We start from the raw sequence: 22452 nt of genomic DNA, 5'->3' as shown, positions 1-22452 counted from the left end.
GTTGTGGTCTGCCGTTAAATGCCAAAGGAACACGGAAGATGGCAATTGCTGCAAGTGCGACAGCTCCGCCTCAATTGTTTGATAATTCACCACTGCTAAGCAAATAATGACCGCTGTCAAGGAAAGTCAATTTTTCCTTTTTTTTCTGTCGTATCACACATGTAGTCCGGTAACTTATCAACCCCAGTGTCCTCGGTTGCTATGCGACGTCAACGTCTTTGGCGGACTATTTCTCTGCTGATCAACACTATGAATGCTGGTAACAAATTAATTGTAAAAAGACACCGTGTGAAGTTATTTTTTTGACGTGTCTAGTTCACCGTCATGCAGGCTGTGTTCAGTAAAATTAATAAATAAATAAGTAAATAGTGATCTGTTTTCGGAGCATGTAGGTCTATCTGCCTAAGCCCACGTTAAAATAATTTTGATGTTGAATGTTGATGGCGCAGTTGTTGAAATAAACAGATTGATTTTATAGAAATCATAAAAGCCTCTCCCGGTGTCATTGTGTGTGCGTGTATCCGAGGTGCGTGTGTGCGTGGGGGGGGGGTTCTTGACCGATTTTCGAATATTATTTGAATTCTTCACAGCGAATATCGAATAGTATTTTTGCCAGAAATGCACATCCCTAGCACACGCATTTGAAAAGACACCATCCAGGTGTTACTATCACCGTTGCTGTGGAAAAAAAAACGAGCTGTGCAAACCCAGCTCACGACACTATTTCAACAACCCCTGTCTGAGAATTCAGAAATGCAAATGCCATAACCAAGTTTATTGGTGTTTTCATTGCTGCTTATCTACGGCCATTCTCCGTTGTTGACACGCAGTTTTTTAAAATTTCCCCCTGAACTATAAACCGTACCGTGACTTAAAAACCGAGGTACGTACCGAACCGTGACTTTTGTGTACCGTTACACCCAGTGGCGGACTCAGGGGGGGGGCGACCGCCCCCCCTCGTGCCTCCTTGGTTGAAAAAGCGCGCTAAAGTGCCCTCAAGAGTGGGGAATTACGAGAGAAAATCCGATCTAGAACAAGAAAATCTGATAAAGTGCCCTTCTAATGCCCTTATAGTGCCTACATCATGGTTGAAAAAATGCCCTCTAGAGTGGTGAATATGAGAGAAAGTGCCTTATTGGCTGCCCTCTACATAGGACAAAAAGTATTGGGTGCCCTCTATGGTGCCCCTTCATACAATTAATTATGATGATGTGCCCTCTAGAGCAAGAATATGGCAAACTGAAAAAACATGTTGTGGTAAGATAATGAGGTGCAGACGTTCCACTCTTTGGTAGCTGACGAAAGGGGAATGAGAAAGAGGCGTTGCTTTCATGTGGCGTGCGTCGCTATGACGAACTATAACATCGAGTGGTCCTGAAATCTGCATTGGATAACGAAGCAAAAAAAATATTAAGTGGGCGCCCTTAGCTCAGTTGGTAGGGCGTCCCCTCCATGGGCCTCGGCCAGCAGCGGACCCGGGTTCGATTCCAGCCCGCGGTCGTTCTCTGCATGTCACTCCCCTCTAGAGATGGGCGATATGGCCTAAAATCCATATTGTGATATACATTGCAGCCTCTTGCGATAACGATATATATCACGATATAAAATCATAAAGTAACCGTTTCAGAACAGGTTACGTAGACCCTAAGGAAAGCCAAACTGCTAAATGTATTTAAAAAACGAGAAATATAGTATGTCATTACGAGAACATTTATTGTGAAACACTGTAATCATACAACATAATGTTGCAGATAAATAAAATTAGTATTGGGTTTCTTTCCTTTAGTGCAAACCATTCTAAAAGGCACTACACTTAGTTTAAGTCCTTGGTTCTTAAATGCCACCCAAGATGCAGAGAACAGGAAAAACGGGTGTCTTTCTAGATAAGGAACAGACACTGTACTGACAATTAGGGATGGGCATGATTAATTGATGATCGATCATTGCTTGTTAAGATTTTTGTCGATTACGTGATATTTTTAACCATCAAAAGGAGGTTGACCCAGCCGGAGAGGTGGTCTCGGAGACGTTGCTCAACATGGAGCAAAGAGGAGACGGAATGTCTTTTGGATATTTGGGTCCGATATCCAAAAGACATTCCGGCTCCTCTTTGCTCCATGTTGAGCCACCACCCGATGGTCCGACAAAAGCAAGTAAAAAGTATGCTGGAAAACATAACTTAAAAATGCCGATGCATTTAACACATTCCGAGTCAGGATGAGGGAGAAGGAGTTGGACCAGTCCGCAGATCAATGTATATGACGCTGGATATCCATGATTGTTTACTTTCACCGGTGCTTCCCCCCCCCCCCCCCCTTTTTCTTTAACGCTTTACAATGCCCCAGACCTTTTTGTCCAATGATTTAACCCATTCAAACCGGATCACGCATCTGTGCGTGTTTACCTTTAAGACCGGATTGCGCATCAATGCGTGTTTACCATTAACCCATTTGTACCGGCTGCGCGGAGCAACATTGTATCTACTAGATACAATGTTGCGCTGCACAGCAGCCGGTACAAATGGGTTAACGTTCTTTGCACACATGCAGGTTTGTTGACGAATTCTGGCACTGTTGCGAAAATTGCAATGTGAAAAGGAATTGCACCAAACCAAAAATTAAACATTGTATTTTGCGACATCAACATGCATTATCGCGATAGAGCGATAGAATTAAAATCTCTATCGTAGGCCATTTTTTATCGTTTATATCGTATATCGTTTATATTGCGCATTACTACTCCCCTCTCTGCCCCATTTCAACTCTGTCTCTACACTATCAATAAAGCATAAAAATGCCAAAAAAAATCTTTAAAAAAAGAGTATGCCCATACCATGGCCCATAGTGGAAAAGCACAATTAGATGCCAAGTTTGAAACACGATAAAGTAATCATATGCACTGTCCCTGTTTTTCCAATGCACCCTTTTGGCTAGATTATGTTACGTTAGTAAACGACAACGCAAATGGTTGCCAACAATGACACAATAAAGTACAATAAAATACTAATTTCCATTGTTAAAAAAGATCTATTCCCTTCATTTACCTTTTCAGTTTTAGCCACACCCCATTTAGAATGTTCAGGTCACAGAGGGGGCTTAATATCTATGCTGAATACAGACAGAGTTGCTACTCTCTGGCATCTTACAGTGTGTGAGGCAGGTGATACAGCAAGTTTTCTTTTAAGTTGTAAAGATTGATCTGCACCAATGATTCATCACTAAATACTAATGTACACTGCAAGTGCTTTTATAGGATAGCTGTATACATTGCCTGGATTCCTAGCAAAGGAACTACCTAACTTAAGAGTGGGGTTAGCATTGGGCTACCCCTATTATTACAGAATGCCAAGGAGAGAAAGAAAGCTGAAAGACATAAAGGAGTTGAAAAATGCTGCAAGAGGTAGCTCTTCTTTGAAAGGAAAAAGCAAAGCAGCTCTGGATCATCCAGAGCTGCAACAGCCAGGGAGGAGATAAGGAGAAAGGTATGCCAAGTCATCTCATTGGTAGCTATAGGGCATTCCGTTTTTGTATGGACTCAATTCAACACTAGAACCGCCCGTGGTGGTTTTTAATTTGCCCATAACTACACTTTTTGAAAATATTAAGCCCCCCCACTCTTTGACTTTTCCTAAAATTGTGTTGTGATGCTCTCCCTACAGTTAAATAAAGTCACAATTAATCTGGATTAAAAAAACAGGCATTTATACTAAATTGAATAATTTTGGAATTTATATTTCTCAGATTAGCAAAGGATCAATTACACACTACATATTAGAATGTCACTACCAATTCAGCACCAATTCATTTATATGCAAATCAGAGACCTTTTAAAACATGAATTTAATAAATGTTTCAATCGAGTCTAAAGTGAAGGGGTCTCACAACTTTAAGACAATGCATGTAAAGGCTTGTCACACAGAGCCATATGTTGGATTATAACTGAGAGTCTGTTGCATATTTAATCTTATCTGTCAATTTTGCACAAAAAACATTTGACTTAAACATTTAAATTTACTAACCATTGAGTTTTTGCATGACACTGAGGGGGGTCAATTCCAATCAAGGCAAGAGGGCTAGTGGTAGTGCAGGCTGACTCTTTTGTTATACAATTATAATATACAGTACATATAGTTCAATTATATTCAATTATTATCATACAAATATTGTTATTTGCTCCACCTTAGATAAAGAAAGCACCGACAATGAAGACAGATATCAGAGCGGCAGGAGATGCAAGGCAGATAGATGATAATGAAGATGAAGATATAAGAGAGAGACATGATGAAGGTGATGATTATGATGATGATGAAGATGATGAAGATATTAAGGACAGAGAGGATGCAGGTGACGCTAGGGAGAGAAATTAAGAAGATGATGATGATGGTGACAGCACAGACAGTAAAAACAGAGATATCAGAGAGCCAGGAGATGCAAGGCAGATAGAGGATCACGAAGATGCAGATATTAGAGAGGGAAATGATGAAGATGATACCAGGGAGAGAGATGATGACGATGAAAATGATCAAGAAGTTAAGCCAAGCAAGGATGAAAATGATGACAGGGAGGGACATGATTCAATGGACACAGCATCAAATAACATGAATACTGCTCTTCTGTCGTCCTTACAATTTCCCACTGATCCAGCTCATGTTCAAAAGCACAGCATAGACCCCCACTCTGGGAGATTTTTTGAGTTCTGTTGCTCTATTGGACCTTGTCAACAAGCTGTAAATTACCCAAAGACAGATGGCCGTTCATTCCACAGGGAGTGGTATCAAGATAATCCCTGGCTAGAATATTCTGTGGAAAATGATTCTATGTTTTGTTTTAGTTGCCGCCTTTTCTTGAAAGAGGAAAAGTATGAGAATAAAACAAACTGGAGAACTGTAGGAGTTAACAATTGGAAAAAAGGAACAGAAAAAATAAAAGGAACATAAACAAACAGAAGCACATATGGTCAGCATGGTAAGGTGGAGCAACTTCAGACAAAGACCACTGGAAGAAGCTTTCAGGAGGGCAGACATAGAAGAAAAAGCCAAAAAAGAACAGGAGTGACAACGAAACAGGGAATTAATGACAAGGCTGGTAGACATCACACTGTATCTTGCACGGCAAGATGGGGCTTTCAGGGGTCATGATGAAAGTAGAACATCTTTGAACAAAGGAAATTTCCTTGAACTTGTTCAGCTACTTGCAAAATATGATTCCACCCTCAAAAGGCACCTTGATGACATAAACCATATCCAGTCTCAACAGAAAAAACCACAGATGTCGCTGTTGTCCTATAAGACACAGAATGACATTATCAAGGCCCTTGCCACCTATGTCAGAAGAGTAATTCTCAAAGAAATAGATGAGTCAAAGTTATTCTCCATTCTCTTGGATGAGGCCACTGATGTTTCCCATGTCGAACAAGTTTCCTTCGTTGTTTGCTTTGTCCATCAGATGGAAATCAAGGAGAGATTCTTACAAGTTTGCGATGTGACAGGAACAACAGGAAAGGAATTGGAGAATGTTGTAATGACACTCCTTGAAGAGAATGGACTGAAATTGGAAGATGTCAGGGGCCAAGGCTACGATGGAGCTGCAAATATGAGTGGAAGCTACAAGGGTCTGCAGTCGCGAATTCAGAGCCATAATGACAAAGCTTTATACGTGCACTGCCATGCCCACTGTCTGAACCTGGTCTTGGTTGAGAGTGCCAAATCAAACCAGCATTTTGTTAGGTTTTTCAACTTAGTGGAAAGTCTATACACATTTTTTGCCGGATCTACAAAACGCCATGCTACGCTTGTTAAAATGCAACAGTCCATGTACCCTGACCAAAGGGTCTGTGAATTGAAGAGGCTGTCTAACACAAGGTGGGCATGCAGAGAAGACGCTCTGAGGTCCCTGAAGGTTTTTTCTGCCGTCGTTAAGCTGCTTCAGAACATGGCTGATAGTGATCCACCAGACGCTGCAGCAGGTGATGCCAGAATGCTCCTGCGTAGCATAGATTTTGAGTTCATTCTATGCATGGAGATTACCACACCCATTTTCAATGAGACTGCCATCGCATCTGCTTCACTGCAGAAGAAAGACCTTGACTTGACAACATCATACACCATTGTGGAGGGAGTTATACAGAGAGTAAAAGCAATGAGGAAGGATGAGGAGTTCAAGGTCCTTTTTTCAAAAGCAAAAGGGAACTCAGAGGCAGCAGGAATTGAGGTTCAAATACAGTACAAATACAGCACCAAATCTGCTACGGAGGACTACCAAGCCCAAGACCTGGAGGAGCACTACCGAGGAAAGGTTTTCTTTACCTTCCTTGATACACTCTCCCAGGAGCTACACCGGAGGTTCAAGGGGAAGGATGAGACACCAACTGGGTTAATTCTTTCAGGCCTTCACTGCCTTAACATCCCAAGTCACAGGAAAGGCATGACAAATGACAGAGTTGCTCGATCTGTCAAAGATGTATGCAGATTTTATGATGCAGAGGAAGAAAATGTTGTCACCGAGCTCAAGGTGTTCCACTCATCATATGCTCTTCCCCCCAGCAACGTGAAAGCTGTGTGCCTGAAAGACAATGATGTGCAATCAGTTTTCCCTGGTCTGACTTTGCTACTAAAAACATATGCAACAATCCCGGTGACAACTGCTTCAGTAGAGCGATCATTCTCTAAACTGAAGCTAATAAAAACCCAGCTCAGAAACCGATGTGGGGAAAGTAGGCTCTCGGATCTTCTGCTGCTTTCCATCGAAAGGGATATTCCAATTGACTATAACATGGTCATTGACATCTACAAACACACGGCCAAAAGAAGAATTCTCCTATGACTCCACCACCCACCATCTCCGTCCCCTGACAAATAAGCTCCCAAATCATAGCTTTCATTGTCATTATCACGTCTGTTTGTGAAACACATGTTTATAGTTGCCCTCTGTGTTTTGCTGTGTTTGTTGAATAAATATTGTAAATGTTTTATAGTTTCCTGTGTGGTTTTATCATAGAGGTGTGGTTATAATTGTAATTGTCAGTACCACATCATTAATTACTTTTATCTAGATCTCCTTATAATGTAATGCTTATCTTAATCAAGCATGAGGACTATTTCATCATACATGATGCATCATAGCTTTTGCACACTGGTGGGGGCCCGTGTTGGGCAGAATGTGCCCTTTTAATTTTTTTGCCCCTGCCCTTCAAACAGTCTGAGTCTGCCACTGGTTACACCCCTATTTAATACTGTTCAACCTCACCTCTTGGGCCATAAGCTCCAGATATTGGGTGCCAGTCCACACCTGACTTTGTGGGTCCTTTCCTTCCTCACAGACAGACAACAGCTAGTGAGATTCAACAGCCACTGCAGCTCAGTCAGAACCATCTCCACATGTCCTCAATGCTCTGTTCTCCCCAGTCCTGTTTACCTTCTACACCAACGACTGCAGAAGTGAGAATCCTGACATGGTATATATTAAATTCTCTGATGACAGTCATCATCCCACCAACTCAGTGCAGCAACCGACAACTTCTTTCTGGTACAGGGATAACCATCTCACCTTGAACATCTCTAAAACCAATGAGATGGTCATAGATTTCAGGCGCTTCTCCACCAGCCCCCTTGCTTTTCAGTTAGATGGCCAGATAATCGTGAGACTGGAAGAATAAAAATACCTCAGCTCTGTCATTGATCACAAGTTCACCTTCAAATGTAATACAGAGAATACTGAGTTTGGTGAACAAATGTCCCCTCAACAGGATCATAAAGATGAGTGGGAAGATCATTGGACAGCCACAGACCACTCACAGCCATATATGAAAAACAGGCCATCAGGAAAGTAGACTTACCATTGTGGAGATGGTTCTGACTGAGCCCCACCCATAACCTCAACCATTACCATCTGCTACCTTCAGGAAGGAGACTTCATTCACTGCCCCTAAGAACCAAACGAGCCATGTCCACCTTTGTTCCAGCATCCATCAGGCTGTTGAATAAACAGTAAGCCCCCCCATCCCGCCCAACCCAACTCATCCCTCCAGACTTCAACCTATTCACCTTCCCCCAACTAACAATCTATTCTCCCTACCCACACCTCCACCCCTACCCACAGGTTTTCTTTTAGCTTTAAAGAATTTATTTATTCTCGTACATGATGACTAACTATTTGTTTAAGTATGTCTTGTTTGCATGTGCCTGACCAAATGAAGTTCCCTCCTGGGAAAAATAAAGTTATTTGAATTGATCCCATGACCTCGTGTTTTTTTACTATTTGTACTTTTACTGTTATTGCTCTGTTTTGCCCTCTATGTTGAATGTGACAATTTTTCATAAATAAAAAAGTTTAAAAAGATTGAAATCTTTCATTAACTCAAACTAGGGATGGGCACAGTTATTCGAATATTCGAAATGACGTGGGTATTCGAATTTAGCTGTAGCAGATTTTTATAAATTTTTGCCTAAAGGTAATTCAATATTATTCATTAGCTATTTTAATTACATATTGTTCATTACACGTGTATACTTATGCCATATAATACTTGGAATACTTGGCTATACCAGCAGCCTCCGTTCCAGCGGAGTCTTTTCCACGGCAGGCTTGATTGTAAATCGCCTCCACACCCGCCTATCCCCCGAGCACGTAGATATGCTCTTTTTTTTTTTAACAAGAATGAGTGATGCAGTAGGTGGGCTTATGTGTTATGTTAACTGGAAATGCTTTAGACACTGTATTTCCATCTTACACATAATATATTGTTGTTGATGTTCTGTTATATGCGCATCATGCGTAATGCGAGGCAGGCCCATACGCTGCAAGTCGAGTTCTGTTGATATCCAAGCTTGCTAAATTTAATTGAATCTAATTTCAGTTTGTGCCTTAAGTATGCAAAACTGTTCCTTCATATTCTTGTCAAAAAGGATGGTTTCGTTTCAACTCGTTTCGATTCAGCATACTGATTGAGTGGTTTTTCCTTGTAAAATGCTCAATAAATTCAACAAATTGGATTTGATTTCCTTATTTATTTGACTAATAGATGGAAAATTAATACATTTGTTTAGTGAAGGCCAGATCACGGAAGCCCTTCAAGCTACATTATCAGTGCGATACTTTTTTCTTCTTCTCTTTTTCGAAGTTTGGTTACTCAAATTTTTTTTTATCGAATATTCGAACATTGATATGCCTTCAAATGCCTATCTCTAACTCAAACTATTCACAAGGTAAAGATGGGTTAAGTAGAGACGTCCAGGCATTTGGGTGCACGTGTTGACATGGACAGACTGACAAACAACTCGTGCTTATGCGGAAACCACATTGCATGTACACACAAACAAAATAAACCCAAAACACAGATTCATGCCTATGCTCATTCCCATGCATGGAAAACTCCTAGTGAGCCATGCACCAGTAATGTGTGTACCATGGATATTTCGCTAACCAAATAGTCACACTGCTCACAACATCTGCTTTCTATATTATGTACTTAGTACATTCTGAAGCCCATTCCCTGGTTCTGTATCCAACTTCAATGTAGTATGTGTATAGCTTTAATCCCATCCCTTGTGGCAGCTCACTATCATGTGAGGGAGACAGTGTTGTGGGAGACTGGGGGTCTAGAGAACGTCCATAGCCAGACTTTTCCAGACAAAGCAGGCAACAGATTTTATAAAGCAATGAGGGAACCATCAATCCAAGGCAACATAGGATATGGAGATTCCCTACATCGAGGGGATCATAGGGGATTGGATGCGTAACAAATGTGCTTGTTGATCCAACTATCAGACTGGAACGATCTTTGCAAGGACAGCATCACACTACTTCCCAAAAAATCATTTAATGCAGTAGTTGGGTGGGGGCTATTGCAGTCTTACATAATATTGCCAACGCACCACTTGAGATGAACAGACGAGAATGGAAAGGAGGGTAGTGCAAGTAGAGCAGAGAGCTTTACAACATAGAATCAGCTGGCAGAAATGTAAAGGTCTTCAATAAATGGCAGTTCTGATATTCAACGTTGTTGTAGGTGAAAATCAGTTCTAAACCTAAATACGCAACAAAAAAACAACCTGTATATACGCCACATCTGTGATAAAGGTTTATTCTTTCATTCAGAGAAGGTATCAGGGTTCACACAATGAATTAAGACTAGATAAGAGTAGAGAGAAGACAGAAAAAACCTGCCACACCCTGCCATCTAAACTCATGCACATCAGAGGCATATGAATTACAACTAGAAAATTTCCTGCAGAAAATACGGTGAGTGCTGTAGTGCAAGGTGAGTTTGAAAATATGTTTTAACAAAGCCACATAGTTTAAGACGTAAAGAAATGTTAAACGGCTTAAAACAAGTGAAGGGATTTGAACAGAGTTCAAAAGAGTAAATTGAGTAAACAATGTAAACATGCTCACCATTTAAAAAAATGTAAATGGTTGGAAACAACTTAAGTGACAGCTGAATGAGAAGCGCAAAGTAGGATTGTACGGTATGGACTAAAATGTATATCACGGTATGATTTGGGGCATAGACGGTAGTTTTGTAGTTTGGGCATCTCAATTTGGCTGAAGTGTGTGTGGCCAGGTAACGTGTACCTGGGATCGAGGGTTTTGACCATCTCTTTAAAGCCCTTTCCATCGACATTTTGAAAGGGAAGCATGTCCTTACACAGGTAAACAGTGACGATGTTTGTTATCTCGTTCCATCGCTGGCTATTTTGGTCGTAAGGCCTGGCTTTGGAAAATGCCTGCGGAAGCAATGTCTGGAAGAGTTGCAGAGACAGCTCCACGCTACCAGCGTCTGTCTCGTACGGTGTGGAATGAGAGCTTATGAAGGGACTATGATGCAGCCACGCAACAACCACGCCTGCGTGCTTGCGCAATAGCATACTGCCTGAGAAGGCAGTATCTCTGTCAAATCTGTCCCAGGGAAAAGTAACGTTGCGCCGAATTGAAAAATATTTTCAGTAGTTGCGCGTAACTTTACTTTTTACACGAAAAAGTAGTTACTTTGCTGTATTAATGTGTTACTTTGTAACGCGTTACACAACCATTTAGACTCTGCCCGCAGCCCCGCCTTCTCCAGTGAACCAAGAAAGCCCACGCCGTGACGAAGGGGGGATTTTACCCTCTCGGTTTTACACAGGAAACTTGAGATAAGACGGTGAAATCACCGGGTTTGCCAAGCCTCGACCGAACCGGCTTGGCAGTGTAGAAAGGCCTTATGCTGGAGAGAGGGCAGTAGTGCGCACCTAAAAAAGCAGCCAACCACTTTTAAAACACTTCACGGTGGGGACTGCGCACACACACACACGGCGGGTGCCAATTGACTGCGCGCACGCACACGCATATATACACACACCATGGCGGGTGCTGACTGACTGTGCACACACACAAACCTCCGTTCCTAGCCTACTCACCGTGAGAAGAGCTGTAGGTGAAGTAGCCTCATCAGAGACTCTACTTGCGTTAAACAGCAAAGTCTCAGAGCTTGCCGTCTTAAATCTTTTGTGGACTTTTGTCAACAGCTCCTGCCTTTCTCTACGTGCAGTATCACACAAAAATACGTAATGTCGGGTCGCCATGGTTGTTGCATATAGACCTATAAAGGGGGGGGTTCCGTTTAATTTAATATTTCAGTTTCCAATAACTCCCGCTCAGCCCCTCGCAGCTTACGCGTGGCGAGTGTGTCTCTAACCTTCAGGGAGTAGTAGCAGGATTTGATACAATTAAATTGAAAAGTTCACTGTATCCGGCACTTTACATTTAAGCTGACAGATAGAGATATATATATATATATATATATATATATTAGTGGTGCAACGGTTCACGGGTTACCCGTGATCCGTACGGATCAACCCTCACGGTTCGGGACGCAAGTGACCCGCGGATCGGCTGATAAAAAAAAAAGCTGTGCGTTCACGTGATCAGCGCATGTTTAAAGGACAATTCCGGTATCAACAACATCATCAAGTATCGAAGCGAAATACAGTTTCTATTTTGTTTTATTATTTTGGCAGTCCGTAAATCCACTTGAAACAGAAACCGGAACCGGACATGTTTATGTTTGGTTGTAGTCTTTTCGCTCGGTTCTCCGTATCAACAGTAGGGCTAGAACCGAGCGAAAAGACTACAACCAACCCCCCTTGCAATGAGCAATGAGTCTTCCAACCGAAATCTATGGATTTAAAAAATGCCAAATAAAACACGACAGAAACTGTATTTCGCTACCATACTTGATGAAAAAAAAGAAGATGAGGATGTCTGCATTGCCTTGGGAGAGTGTAGACTCTAAACTCTCCCCAGGCAATGCAGACATCCTGAATTTAAAGTTGTAAATCCAGGGTTAGGGATTATTTGCTATCCATGTTAAAAAGAAGACGGAATAATGCCTCAGACTGCAATTTTTTTAAATATTGACTATGCTTAAAAGAAGCAGGATTATTACCTAATTTTCACTTTATTTTGTTTTTACACATTTGAAGATTTTATTTAAAGTCACATTTGTCTTGTTTTATTATTATTTGTTGTTGTTGATCCGAAAATGATCCGACCCGTGACTCAAAAACCGTGACACGATCCGAACCGTGAATTTTGTGATCCGTTGCACCCCTAATATATATATAATTTGAGAATAATCTGGCGGGCGGGCCAGTTATGGCCTGCGTGCCGCCGGTTGCCGACCCCTGGTTTACACAATCATAAGTAATACTAAATGCTTAAACAAGTATGACCTCTTTTTACCTGGCATGAAAAACGCTAAAATGCATACATAAAATTTAGACTGAGCATTTTCCAGTGTCCAGATTGATATTGGATAATGCTCTTACTGAATTATAAAATCCCATTATATGTTGCTCTCGCATGTCAGCTCCTTGCAAGTGAAAAAACAAAAACACAGCAGCATTATGAAAAGTAGCATAGTTAAAACCTGAAGACCCTTGTATTTAGTCGCTCTTACTTGGTCAAAAACATAGTTGAGTTGTCCCTGCTCTTCGTGAAGGCCACGGGGAGGAACTTCAGAGTTATGTTCATTTTCCTGGCGCAGGCGGTCAGCTTCTTGGCCTGAGAAAGAGAGCGAGAGCGAATAACCGGCCTCGACATTAACGCTTGCCTGCGGCAGGTGAACTCCGATCGGGCCACTTAAATGTGATATGTAGATGCCAATTCAGGCAAGTGATTTATTTTATCAAATACACTAAATATGCCTACAAAATAAATGTCCTCATACATCGCGGGAGAGGAACTTTCTACAGGGCTGTGCGTCGGTTTTCGGTAAAACAGGAGCATAAGAATCATAACAATAATTTGTGTTCAGTCACTTCCGTATAACCAACCTCCACAAACGGAATAGAAGAAAAAGAGTCACTTTCGTTACGTTCCTTCAGACTCCAAAACTGGTAATGTAGGTAAATCTAACGGAAATAAACAAATAAATAAAGACACCTGAAAATGAGATGTCGCCAGGATATGAAACAAAAAAGGCAAAGGAAGTTCTATGGGTCCGTCTTGAAAGCGAGTAAAAGTTAACCGATGGCGGTTTTGACTACCCCGCAATCGGATTCAGCAACACAATTTCACTACATTACGGGTGTAAGTATGTTGAGGACAGTTAAGGACAGCGTATCGGCAAAAATGACAACGACATGATGCTGTCGTTATCTGTGCGAGAACAGCACTACGTTCTGGCTGCCATCTGTTTTTTCTTTCTGTTTTTCTGGACCGTCTAGAAATTACACCCCACAGACTTCACGTGGAATTGTTTCAGGAAAGAAATCACCACAAATGAATAAAAAAAAATACATTTTGTCCTTCTGATTGCTGTAGTAGTTGCCAATGATGGGCTATTACCTACTACAGGTGATTATTTGCTGATAATTTTGCATTATAGCGAATCGGGATGCAATTAATAGTTTGAAATATTCACCAAAAAAATAAAAATAAATGTTGTCATTCTGATTGATGTAGTAGGCCCTATATGAATATATTGATTAATACATTTTGAGGCCCTAGTGTTTCTTCTGTTGGGCTAGTTGGTTTGACAGCTTTGCAGCCATAATTGTTACGTTTTGTATTTGAATAAATTATTATAATTCAACAAATACTTATTGGTTTTATACATTTTCTTTAGAAAATGGCCTACAGTTTCCATTTTGGCCAAGTATGTTTTGCTATTGGGCAAGTTAAACATAACAGCCACTTCCCCTTTGGGCAAGTACCTTAAAAAGCTTAATGTCAAGGCATACACACACACATACATACATATCTCTCATCAACAGTTCTATATACTATGCTGTTCTTGCTAAATATACCACAGAAGTAGTACAAAGTATCATACACACACTGGTGTAGCATACCTAGTATACTCATCACAATCAAACTCAATCCAGAGACAGGGTAGGACATTTTGAGCTTGATCAGCAAAATCTATGCCAAAATGTGCTTCACTTTTTCTGTCGATATTTCAACTTAGGTTCTACACAATAAATATAACATCCCACACAATAAGGTGTATAGGGAAATCATTAAAATGAATTATGAAATTTGTTCAAATCCAATGAATGAGACTTACTTTAAAAGTCATGTGAGGTGTGCGGATCAGGTTGTCTCTAGAGGAGCTTCCAGCCAAACGTGTTGTATCCTCCAGGAACCGGTAGTCTGAGTTACACCAAAGGATGCGTCATAAAAGATAAGAGCATCAATTTCATTTCATTTATTTATCTGTTTACGTCTAGCCAAATGCATCATAGAAAGGGTTTACCTTGTATATTCCTCATTTAATACATTTGAGTTCTGTGAATTGAGCAGGAGTTAGTTTACTTCCATGAGAAGGGAAGGGTAAGCTCACCATTAAGAAGGTTCATCTCGTCAAACTTGGAGAGGGCCACAAACGCAGTCTTGGCCCTAAGTCCACTGCATCCAGATTCTTCTTTGTGTTTCTTAACACACAATAAGCTATGGGACATAAACAACAACAGCGATTTCATACGCCTTTCTGAAGGTGTGTTCCACAGTATTAGTACGTCTTTTGTTAGTGTTTCCCCTACATAGACGAATGTGTGGCGCAGTGCCACAGAATGAACACCGAGCGCCACAAATTGATTCTGATTTTCTTTCTTTTTTTTTCGCGATTTTGAAATATAAATATCGTTCCGTTCATTCAATTACGCATAGCACTCTTTCTCCCTGTCATTCTCGTTCGCACACGCACACAGAGACAAGCGCGCATACATGCCAATGGTGCGCGGGTACACTACCACTTATTGGATAAACCCGCGTATTACTGATACATGCACACGCACTGACAGCGGATTCGTCCGCGCCTCCTCTCAACGCGCCTGCAAAGAAAAACCCGAAGCAACGGGATATTTGCGATTAATGTGAAATGCGGTTATAGTTTATATACATTACGGTGTTAGACCCCCAGCCCGTTGTACCGGCGATTCGAATTCCCTCTGCAGCAGGGACTGGAGATCCCCCCCTAGGCTATTGGCGATAAACAAAATATCGGAAAGCAGAGTTGGTTGGGCCGCATTTGGGTGAGTTGATTGGGTCCTTATGAGAAAGTATATTCTAAAGGAATTGTAGCCCAAACAGTCGCATGGTAGATCCATAGATCTGGTAGGTCAGATGGTTGCCCAAGTCAGCTGAGCTATGATGCTGTCCATGATGCTGACATGGCAAATGCGGCCCAACCAACTCTGCTTTCGGATATTTTGTTTATTTCCAATAGCCTAGGCAAGAGCCTTGCACGGGTCCATTTTACGAGACCCGCACCCGCGATGTCCAGCACCGGATCCGCCCCGTCACCAGTGATAATATCAAAATGAAATCTGCACCCGCTGAGACCCGTTAATATTTGGCCCGTTACCTGACCCGTGCCTGCGATAAATCACACACAAGCTAAAATCATTCAAATTAATGTGCTTTATTTTTATCTCGCTCTATTGGAGCACGTATACCCTCTCGTGCTCCGCCTCCACAGGGGAGACGTTCCCTCCAGGGGCAACACCCTTCACTTTGACCGGCAGTGTGTCTGCTTACACACTGTGTGCACAATTATTAGGCAAGTGAGTATTTTGGCCATATCATAATTTTTATGCATGTTTTCCAACATCAAGCTGTATAAACTTGAGCGCTTATTGTATTTAAGCATACCAGAGGATGTGTATTTGCGTAATGAATGAGGGTGTGGCCTAAGGAGATCAACACCCTATATCAAGGTGTGCATAATAATTAGACAGATTCTCTTCCTCAGGCAAAATGGGCCGAAAAAGAGATTTAACACTCTGAAAAATCAAAAATTGTAAAAAGTCTTTCAGAGGGATGCAGCACTCTTGAAATTGCTAAGATATTGGGGCGTGACCACAGAACCATCAAACGTTTTGTTGCAAATAGCCAACAGGGCTGCAAGAAACGTATTGAGAAGAAAAGACGCAAATGAACTGCCAAAGATTTGAGAAGAATCAAACGTGAAGCTACCAGGAACCCATTATCCTCAAGTGCTGCCATATTCCAGAACTGCGACCTACCCGGAGTGCCCAGAAGTACAAGGTGTTCAGTGCTTAGAGACATGGCCAAGGTAAGGAAGGCTGAAACCCGACCACTACTGAACAAAACACACAAGTTGAAAAGAATATCTCAAAATATAGAATATATCAAAAAATACCTGAAGACAGATTTTTCACAGGTTTTATGGACTGATGAGATGAGAGTGACTCTTGATGGACCAGATGGATGGGCCCGTGGCTGGATCAGTAACGGACACAGCGCTCCACTTCGACTCAGACGCCAGCAAGGTGGAGGTGGGGTACTGGTATGGGCTGGTATTAATAAAGATGAGCTAGTTGGACCTTTTCGGGTTGAAGATGGCCTCACAATCAACTCCCAAACCTACTGCCAGTTTGTGACAGTTATTGAAAAGAAGGGTGGCTATATTGGTCACTGATTTCTTTTTTTGACATGTCTGAAAGGTTTATTTGTAAATTTCGAGTTGTTTTATTATTCTTACTTTAACAGATGAAAATAAACAATTGAGATGGGAAAATGTTCGTTTTTTCATTTAGTTGCATAATAATTCTGCACACTAATAGTTGCCTAATAATTGTGCACATATATAATTATTCTCTTAAGAAAGACAAACCCTCTTAAGAAAGACAAACCCTCACTTTTTCTTTCTTAAATATTCAGGTTTAGGTTCATTAACATTTTGGATTGACCGAGAACACTGTAGTTATTCAATAATGAAATGAATCCTCAAAAATACAACTTGCCTAATAATTGTGCACACAGTGTAGGTCGGGATATGGTCGGAATGTAGCGACCACCGATCCTTGACAGGCTGGGTACTTTATTCCTTCTTACTCACAACCAGACTCGTTCATTACTTCACTAAACTGACACGCACACTACCGCTCGCTCTCCTCGATCGTCCACTCACTCGCTGAAGACACACACACAGCCAGTGATATGTGTAGGCCTACGAGATAGGCCTACTTTCTCGTGCTCACGAGATACTTCCTTATGAGCACCAGATACTTTCTCGTGCTCACGAGCAACGTAATTCTTTTCATTTTTTACCCCATTTCCCTTTATGGGTTCAGTACTTTTCTGCTGTGGCAATAAAACATTAAAATAAAATGTAGCTTTAAACTGCATTACCTTATTATTTTAGTGAGGACAAAACTGTTTACATTTTGTTACGTGTTTCTGGAATTTCTTTTTAAAATATATATTGGCCGATATATCGGAATATCTGATTTTTAAATCACCAAATATTTGTATCGGCCTTAAAAAACCTTTATCGGTTTGGGATATAATCTGGACTTTCCTGTTCTAATTGGGATGCTTGGCCAAGGGGATAGAGAGGCTAGAAAAACACAAGCCTAATGGATTCTTCTTATCAATAAATAGGCCTTATGACATTTAAAAAGGTAAGGACACCCAAATGTTTTCCTACTTAAATGCCTTAAATTAGAATGAACTGCACCACATCAGGTGCAAATGATATGAACAGCGTTGAGAGGATTTTGGAGGAGCCCGTTTTATTTAAACTTGACATTAGGTTTGCTCTTGATTTTTAAAGTGAGTGGTAGCACTATGGCGAGATCAAAAGAGCTCTCTGAGGCCTTCAGAAAAAGGTATTCGATGCATAGTCTGGGAAGGAATTGAAAAACACCAGCAAGCAATTAGAAATCAGCTATTCCACTGTCCGTGAAATAATTTACAAGTGGAAGACATTTAAGACAATTCCCGACATGCCCAGGTCAGGCCGTCCTAGCAAGTTCAGCGCAAGAACAGACCACAAGATGCTTAAAAAAGTCTCAGAATCCTAAAATGTCATCATGGACCACACAGTTGATTTCAAAGGACATGCTATTAGAAAGACTGCACAAGTTTGACTTGCATGGGAGGTCTGCAATGAAAGAACGAGGTGTGCAAGGAAGAAAAAAAAAAAAAAATCAAGGCAACAGTAGTTTACCAGAGAACACCTAGAGAAAGGACAGGAAATCTGGAACAATGTTCTCTAGACTAGAGATGCTCCGATTGATTGGACGTCGATCATGATCATGATCGATATTGGCAAAAAATAGCTCTTGATTGGAGAACCCCTAAAGCGCCGATCAAAAAAGCCATTTGCGTGAATTAAATGTCTCGCACATAAAAGCGGAACTTGCCAGTGGCAGCATGAGATCTCCCTTCTGCAAAATTGTGCTACACTGCCAGGATTTCACGGGGTCAATGTAAAGATGGCAAAGGAGGCAGTTTTTTACGTTCAGTGTAGTTTACTGAGAACTTGCATACCTCTAACTCTTTACCCTACATACAACAGTATGCGTGCATGGACATTTCAGTACCGTATATACAGTAGTATGGGCTCAGGCAGATTTCAGTACCATATATGACACGTCACATTCTGCGGAGGCTTTGGTGAACGCATTTAGCGGCATGTTTCAGTCATGGCGGATCCATCGAGAAAAAATAAAGAGTATTGGAACAGAAACTGGGGCTTGCCGCCATCCAGATTATAGATAAACAATATGGAAGATTCCCATTCCCCTGCTATTCTGTGTTTGGCAAATGGCAGATCATGATTTTGGTGATCGGTAAACAGTAATCCGGGCCAAAAATGATCGGAGCTATCTATTTTGGACGGATGAATCCAAAATATAATTATTCGTGCACAGTAACAGAAGGCATGTTTGGCACGAACCATAGATAGCATTTGAGCACAACAACCTCATACCAACTGCGAAGCATGAGAGGTGGAAATGCCATGGTTTCGGGCTGTTGTGCAGCAGCAGGGCTTGCCCAGCTGACCATCATGTAATCCACCATGAATTATTTATTATACCAGAGGGTGCTTGAGGATCATGTGAGACCATCTATCAGAAAATATAAGCAGATGTTGACCATGCAACATGACAAAGATCCACAACATTCTAGTTAAGCCACCAAGGAATGGCTCATGAGACAGAAGGTGAGAGTTCTGGAATAACCAAGTCGAAGTCTGAATCTTAATCCTAAAATGCTGTGGGGTGATTTGAAACTGGCTGTGCATGCAAGCACCCCTCAAACACCAAACAGCTAAAACAATTCTGCATGGAGGAGTGGGATAGACTTAGTGCTGCACGATATGGGGAAAATATGATATCCCAATATTTTTTGGCTGAATGGCGATATACGATATATATATATCTCAATATTTTCTATAGAGTTGGTTAGATGGCTTCGTCGCATTGTTCTGCGTACTACGGTGAGGGTTTCAGTGCGCCCTAACTTTAATCCCCCGCCCCCTCCGTTCGCAGTTCCATTTGGGAACATGTTTGGATTAATTTCGCTTGTTTCGTATTAATTTCGTTTTAATTAATTAATTAAGGGCGCCAGCAGAGGGCGCCCCCAACACATTTGCCGCCCATAGCCTAGGTCGCCTATGCCGAGCGCCGGCCCCGGTTTCGGGGCAGAAGAAGCTGTCGCGGCCGGTGATGCAGCAGCACAGCCGCAGAGTTTTTCGCATTCCTCATACTGCACTTTGTGCTGCTGCTGTAAATGGTGGAACAGATTTGTCTTGCTTCCACTTTTAGCTGCAACGGTTTTGCTACACTCTCTACAGATGACCTGCAGCTGCTGCTCATCTGTTTTTTTAAACCGGAACCACTTCCATATTATGGAGCCGTTGTTTCTCCTCTTTGAAACAATTTCGTCTCACGCCGCCGTCTCGTTTTCTTTACCGGTATCCTCCATGCTTGTTGTGTTTGTGAGGGGGCGGCGGGGGCGGGAATGAGGCGTCTTTGCACACGGCACGTTCGGAAGTACAGAGTGGGAGGGGTCGCTGTCGCGCTCACACAGTCCCCAAGGCAAACACAGACGCTTGAGGCGGAAACTGGCCATTTTAACGTATATATCGATATAAACGATGTTGTCAAATCTTGTATCCCTTTGGAAATTATATCGATATATCTTACATAGCCGATATATCCTGCAACCCTAGATACTCTCCCAACCGATGTCAGAGACAGGTAGACAGTTACATGAAACGTCTAATTTAGGTCATTTTAGCCAAAGGGGGCAATTCCAGCTATTAGGGTATCCTTACTTTTGCCTTAAAGTTCCGGTATTTTGAACATTGAGCCCCCTTTCTGGTTTGTCTAGGATGAAATAGAATGGTTGACACCGAAATTTTGACTATTGGTCCTGTCTCGGGTATTTGGCTTATTTCGAAAAACCCTGCCTCCTTCACAATGGCTGGCTACGGGCATTCACAAACGTGTCCTTAAAACAACCCTAAAGGTGCGTTCACACCAAACGCGAAGGGGGGACACGATCCCATACAAAGTGAACGTAGAGACGCGAATCGGGCGAATTATTTGCTAGAGAAAACCGGCAACAACCACACTTTCGCCCTGCACAGGCGAGCGCGTTCACAAGGATTTGTAGTGCGACAAATTCGCTCAAGCTGAAATATTTAAACTTTGCCTCGGCATTCGCGTGATGACAGCCAATCAGCGTTCAACAGCGTGGCCACTGAGTGACATGTGTAACGTAACAGCCAATCAGCGTTTAACAGGCCAACCGTTCCAGTGCAGTCCGGGCTGAACCGCAGCAAATTCACCTGACAAAACTTGCACAGCGACAGTTTAGGATTTGTCGCGCGACAAAACTTGGGTGGCAACGGGCGACAAATGTGTCTTCTGGTGTGAACACACCTTAAAAGGTTAGTTTTCAGAAATGTGCAACTCACCGAGTGGTTAGTGGTGTTCGTTGATGTACCAAATCAAGTATCGTAGCGAAATACAGTTTCTGCCGTGTTTTATTTGGCATTTTGTAAATCCATTGATTTCGGTTGCTCGTTGACCGGAAAGGGGGAAGTTGCCTGCTTTAATCTCGACAGGTAAGTCAATGTTACTGTTTGTAACATTAACGTGTTTGTTTCAAATAACGTACCTCATCACCCGAAAGAAAACATGATGAGTTATTATTGGATGACATGTTGTCATAGCTTCTTGGGACCAGCTACCGTAGATGCAACCAGGTAGCAACGCACAGTTGAAAAAGCGATGCCCTAGAGAGCCCTATTTAATTTGAATGCAAAATAAAATTTCTAGTGTCCCTTTAAAAAAATAACAATAAAACCATTTTCACAAGAGTGTATATGCATAGAAAAGTATTCCCGAAGTTGACCAGCATATTCGTCATAAATGTCTCTGTTGTAATGTAATAGCAGTAAATATTCTATAATTTTTGAATATTTTGAATCTTCCTATATATATATATATATATATATATATATATATATATATATATATATAACTTCAGTGATGTAATTTGAAAAATACCTTGGAAAACCATGGATCTCCATCAACTTTTGTTCTCTTTCAAAGGGACATCTTGCAAGTTGAAGTTAGCAATTATGTCTACCTTAATGTATTATTAGAAGAGTTACCTTTTATTTTAGAGTAATGATAAAGGTAAATGTACCCGTTTTTTCATTTGTTTGCCTGCTCTGACCATGTTGTAGGGGCTCTTTTTACTGTATCCTGACCTACATTATTCATTATGGGTAACTATTATAATTTGACATGATATGCCAGGGTAGATTGCAACGAAATGCTGGCAACGAACGTTGGTTACTGTTCCTATGAATATATAAGACTTACCTGCAGGAATGCTTCACACAGGCTGGGCATTTATACTTGGCCTCATCTGCTCCACATACGCCACAACTGTAAAAAAAAAAATGGAAAAAAGAAGGTACTATCGATTGTAACAGCTGCAACTCGTATCATGACCGTATATAGCAACAAGGGTCACAATACTGCGAATACTACATTATTTTTTATGTTGTAGCGTTACAATTCTTTTAGCATGTCCATACAGTTAGAGACTTTGACACATTGGTAATAAGTCTTATTTTAAATTAGGATATATGGTCTACTTGTATGTCAGAGAGGAGAGTACGGTGTGGCAGATAACACGT

General features: G+C 41.4%; 1 protein-coding gene across 1 annotated transcript in view; it reads right to left on the bottom strand.

Moving 5' to 3' along the window:
- znhit6 (zinc finger HIT-type containing 6) overlaps positions 1–22452 on the bottom strand; it is a 46585-nt gene that overhangs the window by 23837 nt on the left and 296 nt on the right. Inside the window, exons 2-5 of the mRNA XM_079739404.1 lie at positions 22133–22198; positions 14824–14930; positions 14548–14633; positions 12937–13040 (exon numbers count right to left, since the gene is read on the bottom strand). Coding sequence (XP_079595530.1) covers positions 12937–13040; positions 14548–14633; positions 14824–14930; positions 22133–22198 — 363 coding nt within the window. The remainder of the gene's footprint in view (positions 1–12936; positions 13041–14547; positions 14634–14823; positions 14931–22132; positions 22199–22452) is intronic.

This window comes from Pollachius pollachius, assembly GCF_949987615.1.
Source record: "Pollachius pollachius genome assembly, chromosome: 7".
Taxonomy (NCBI): Eukaryota; Metazoa; Chordata; class Actinopteri; order Gadiformes; family Gadidae; genus Pollachius; species Pollachius pollachius.
This window is presented reverse-complemented; position numbering and strand designations above follow the sequence as displayed.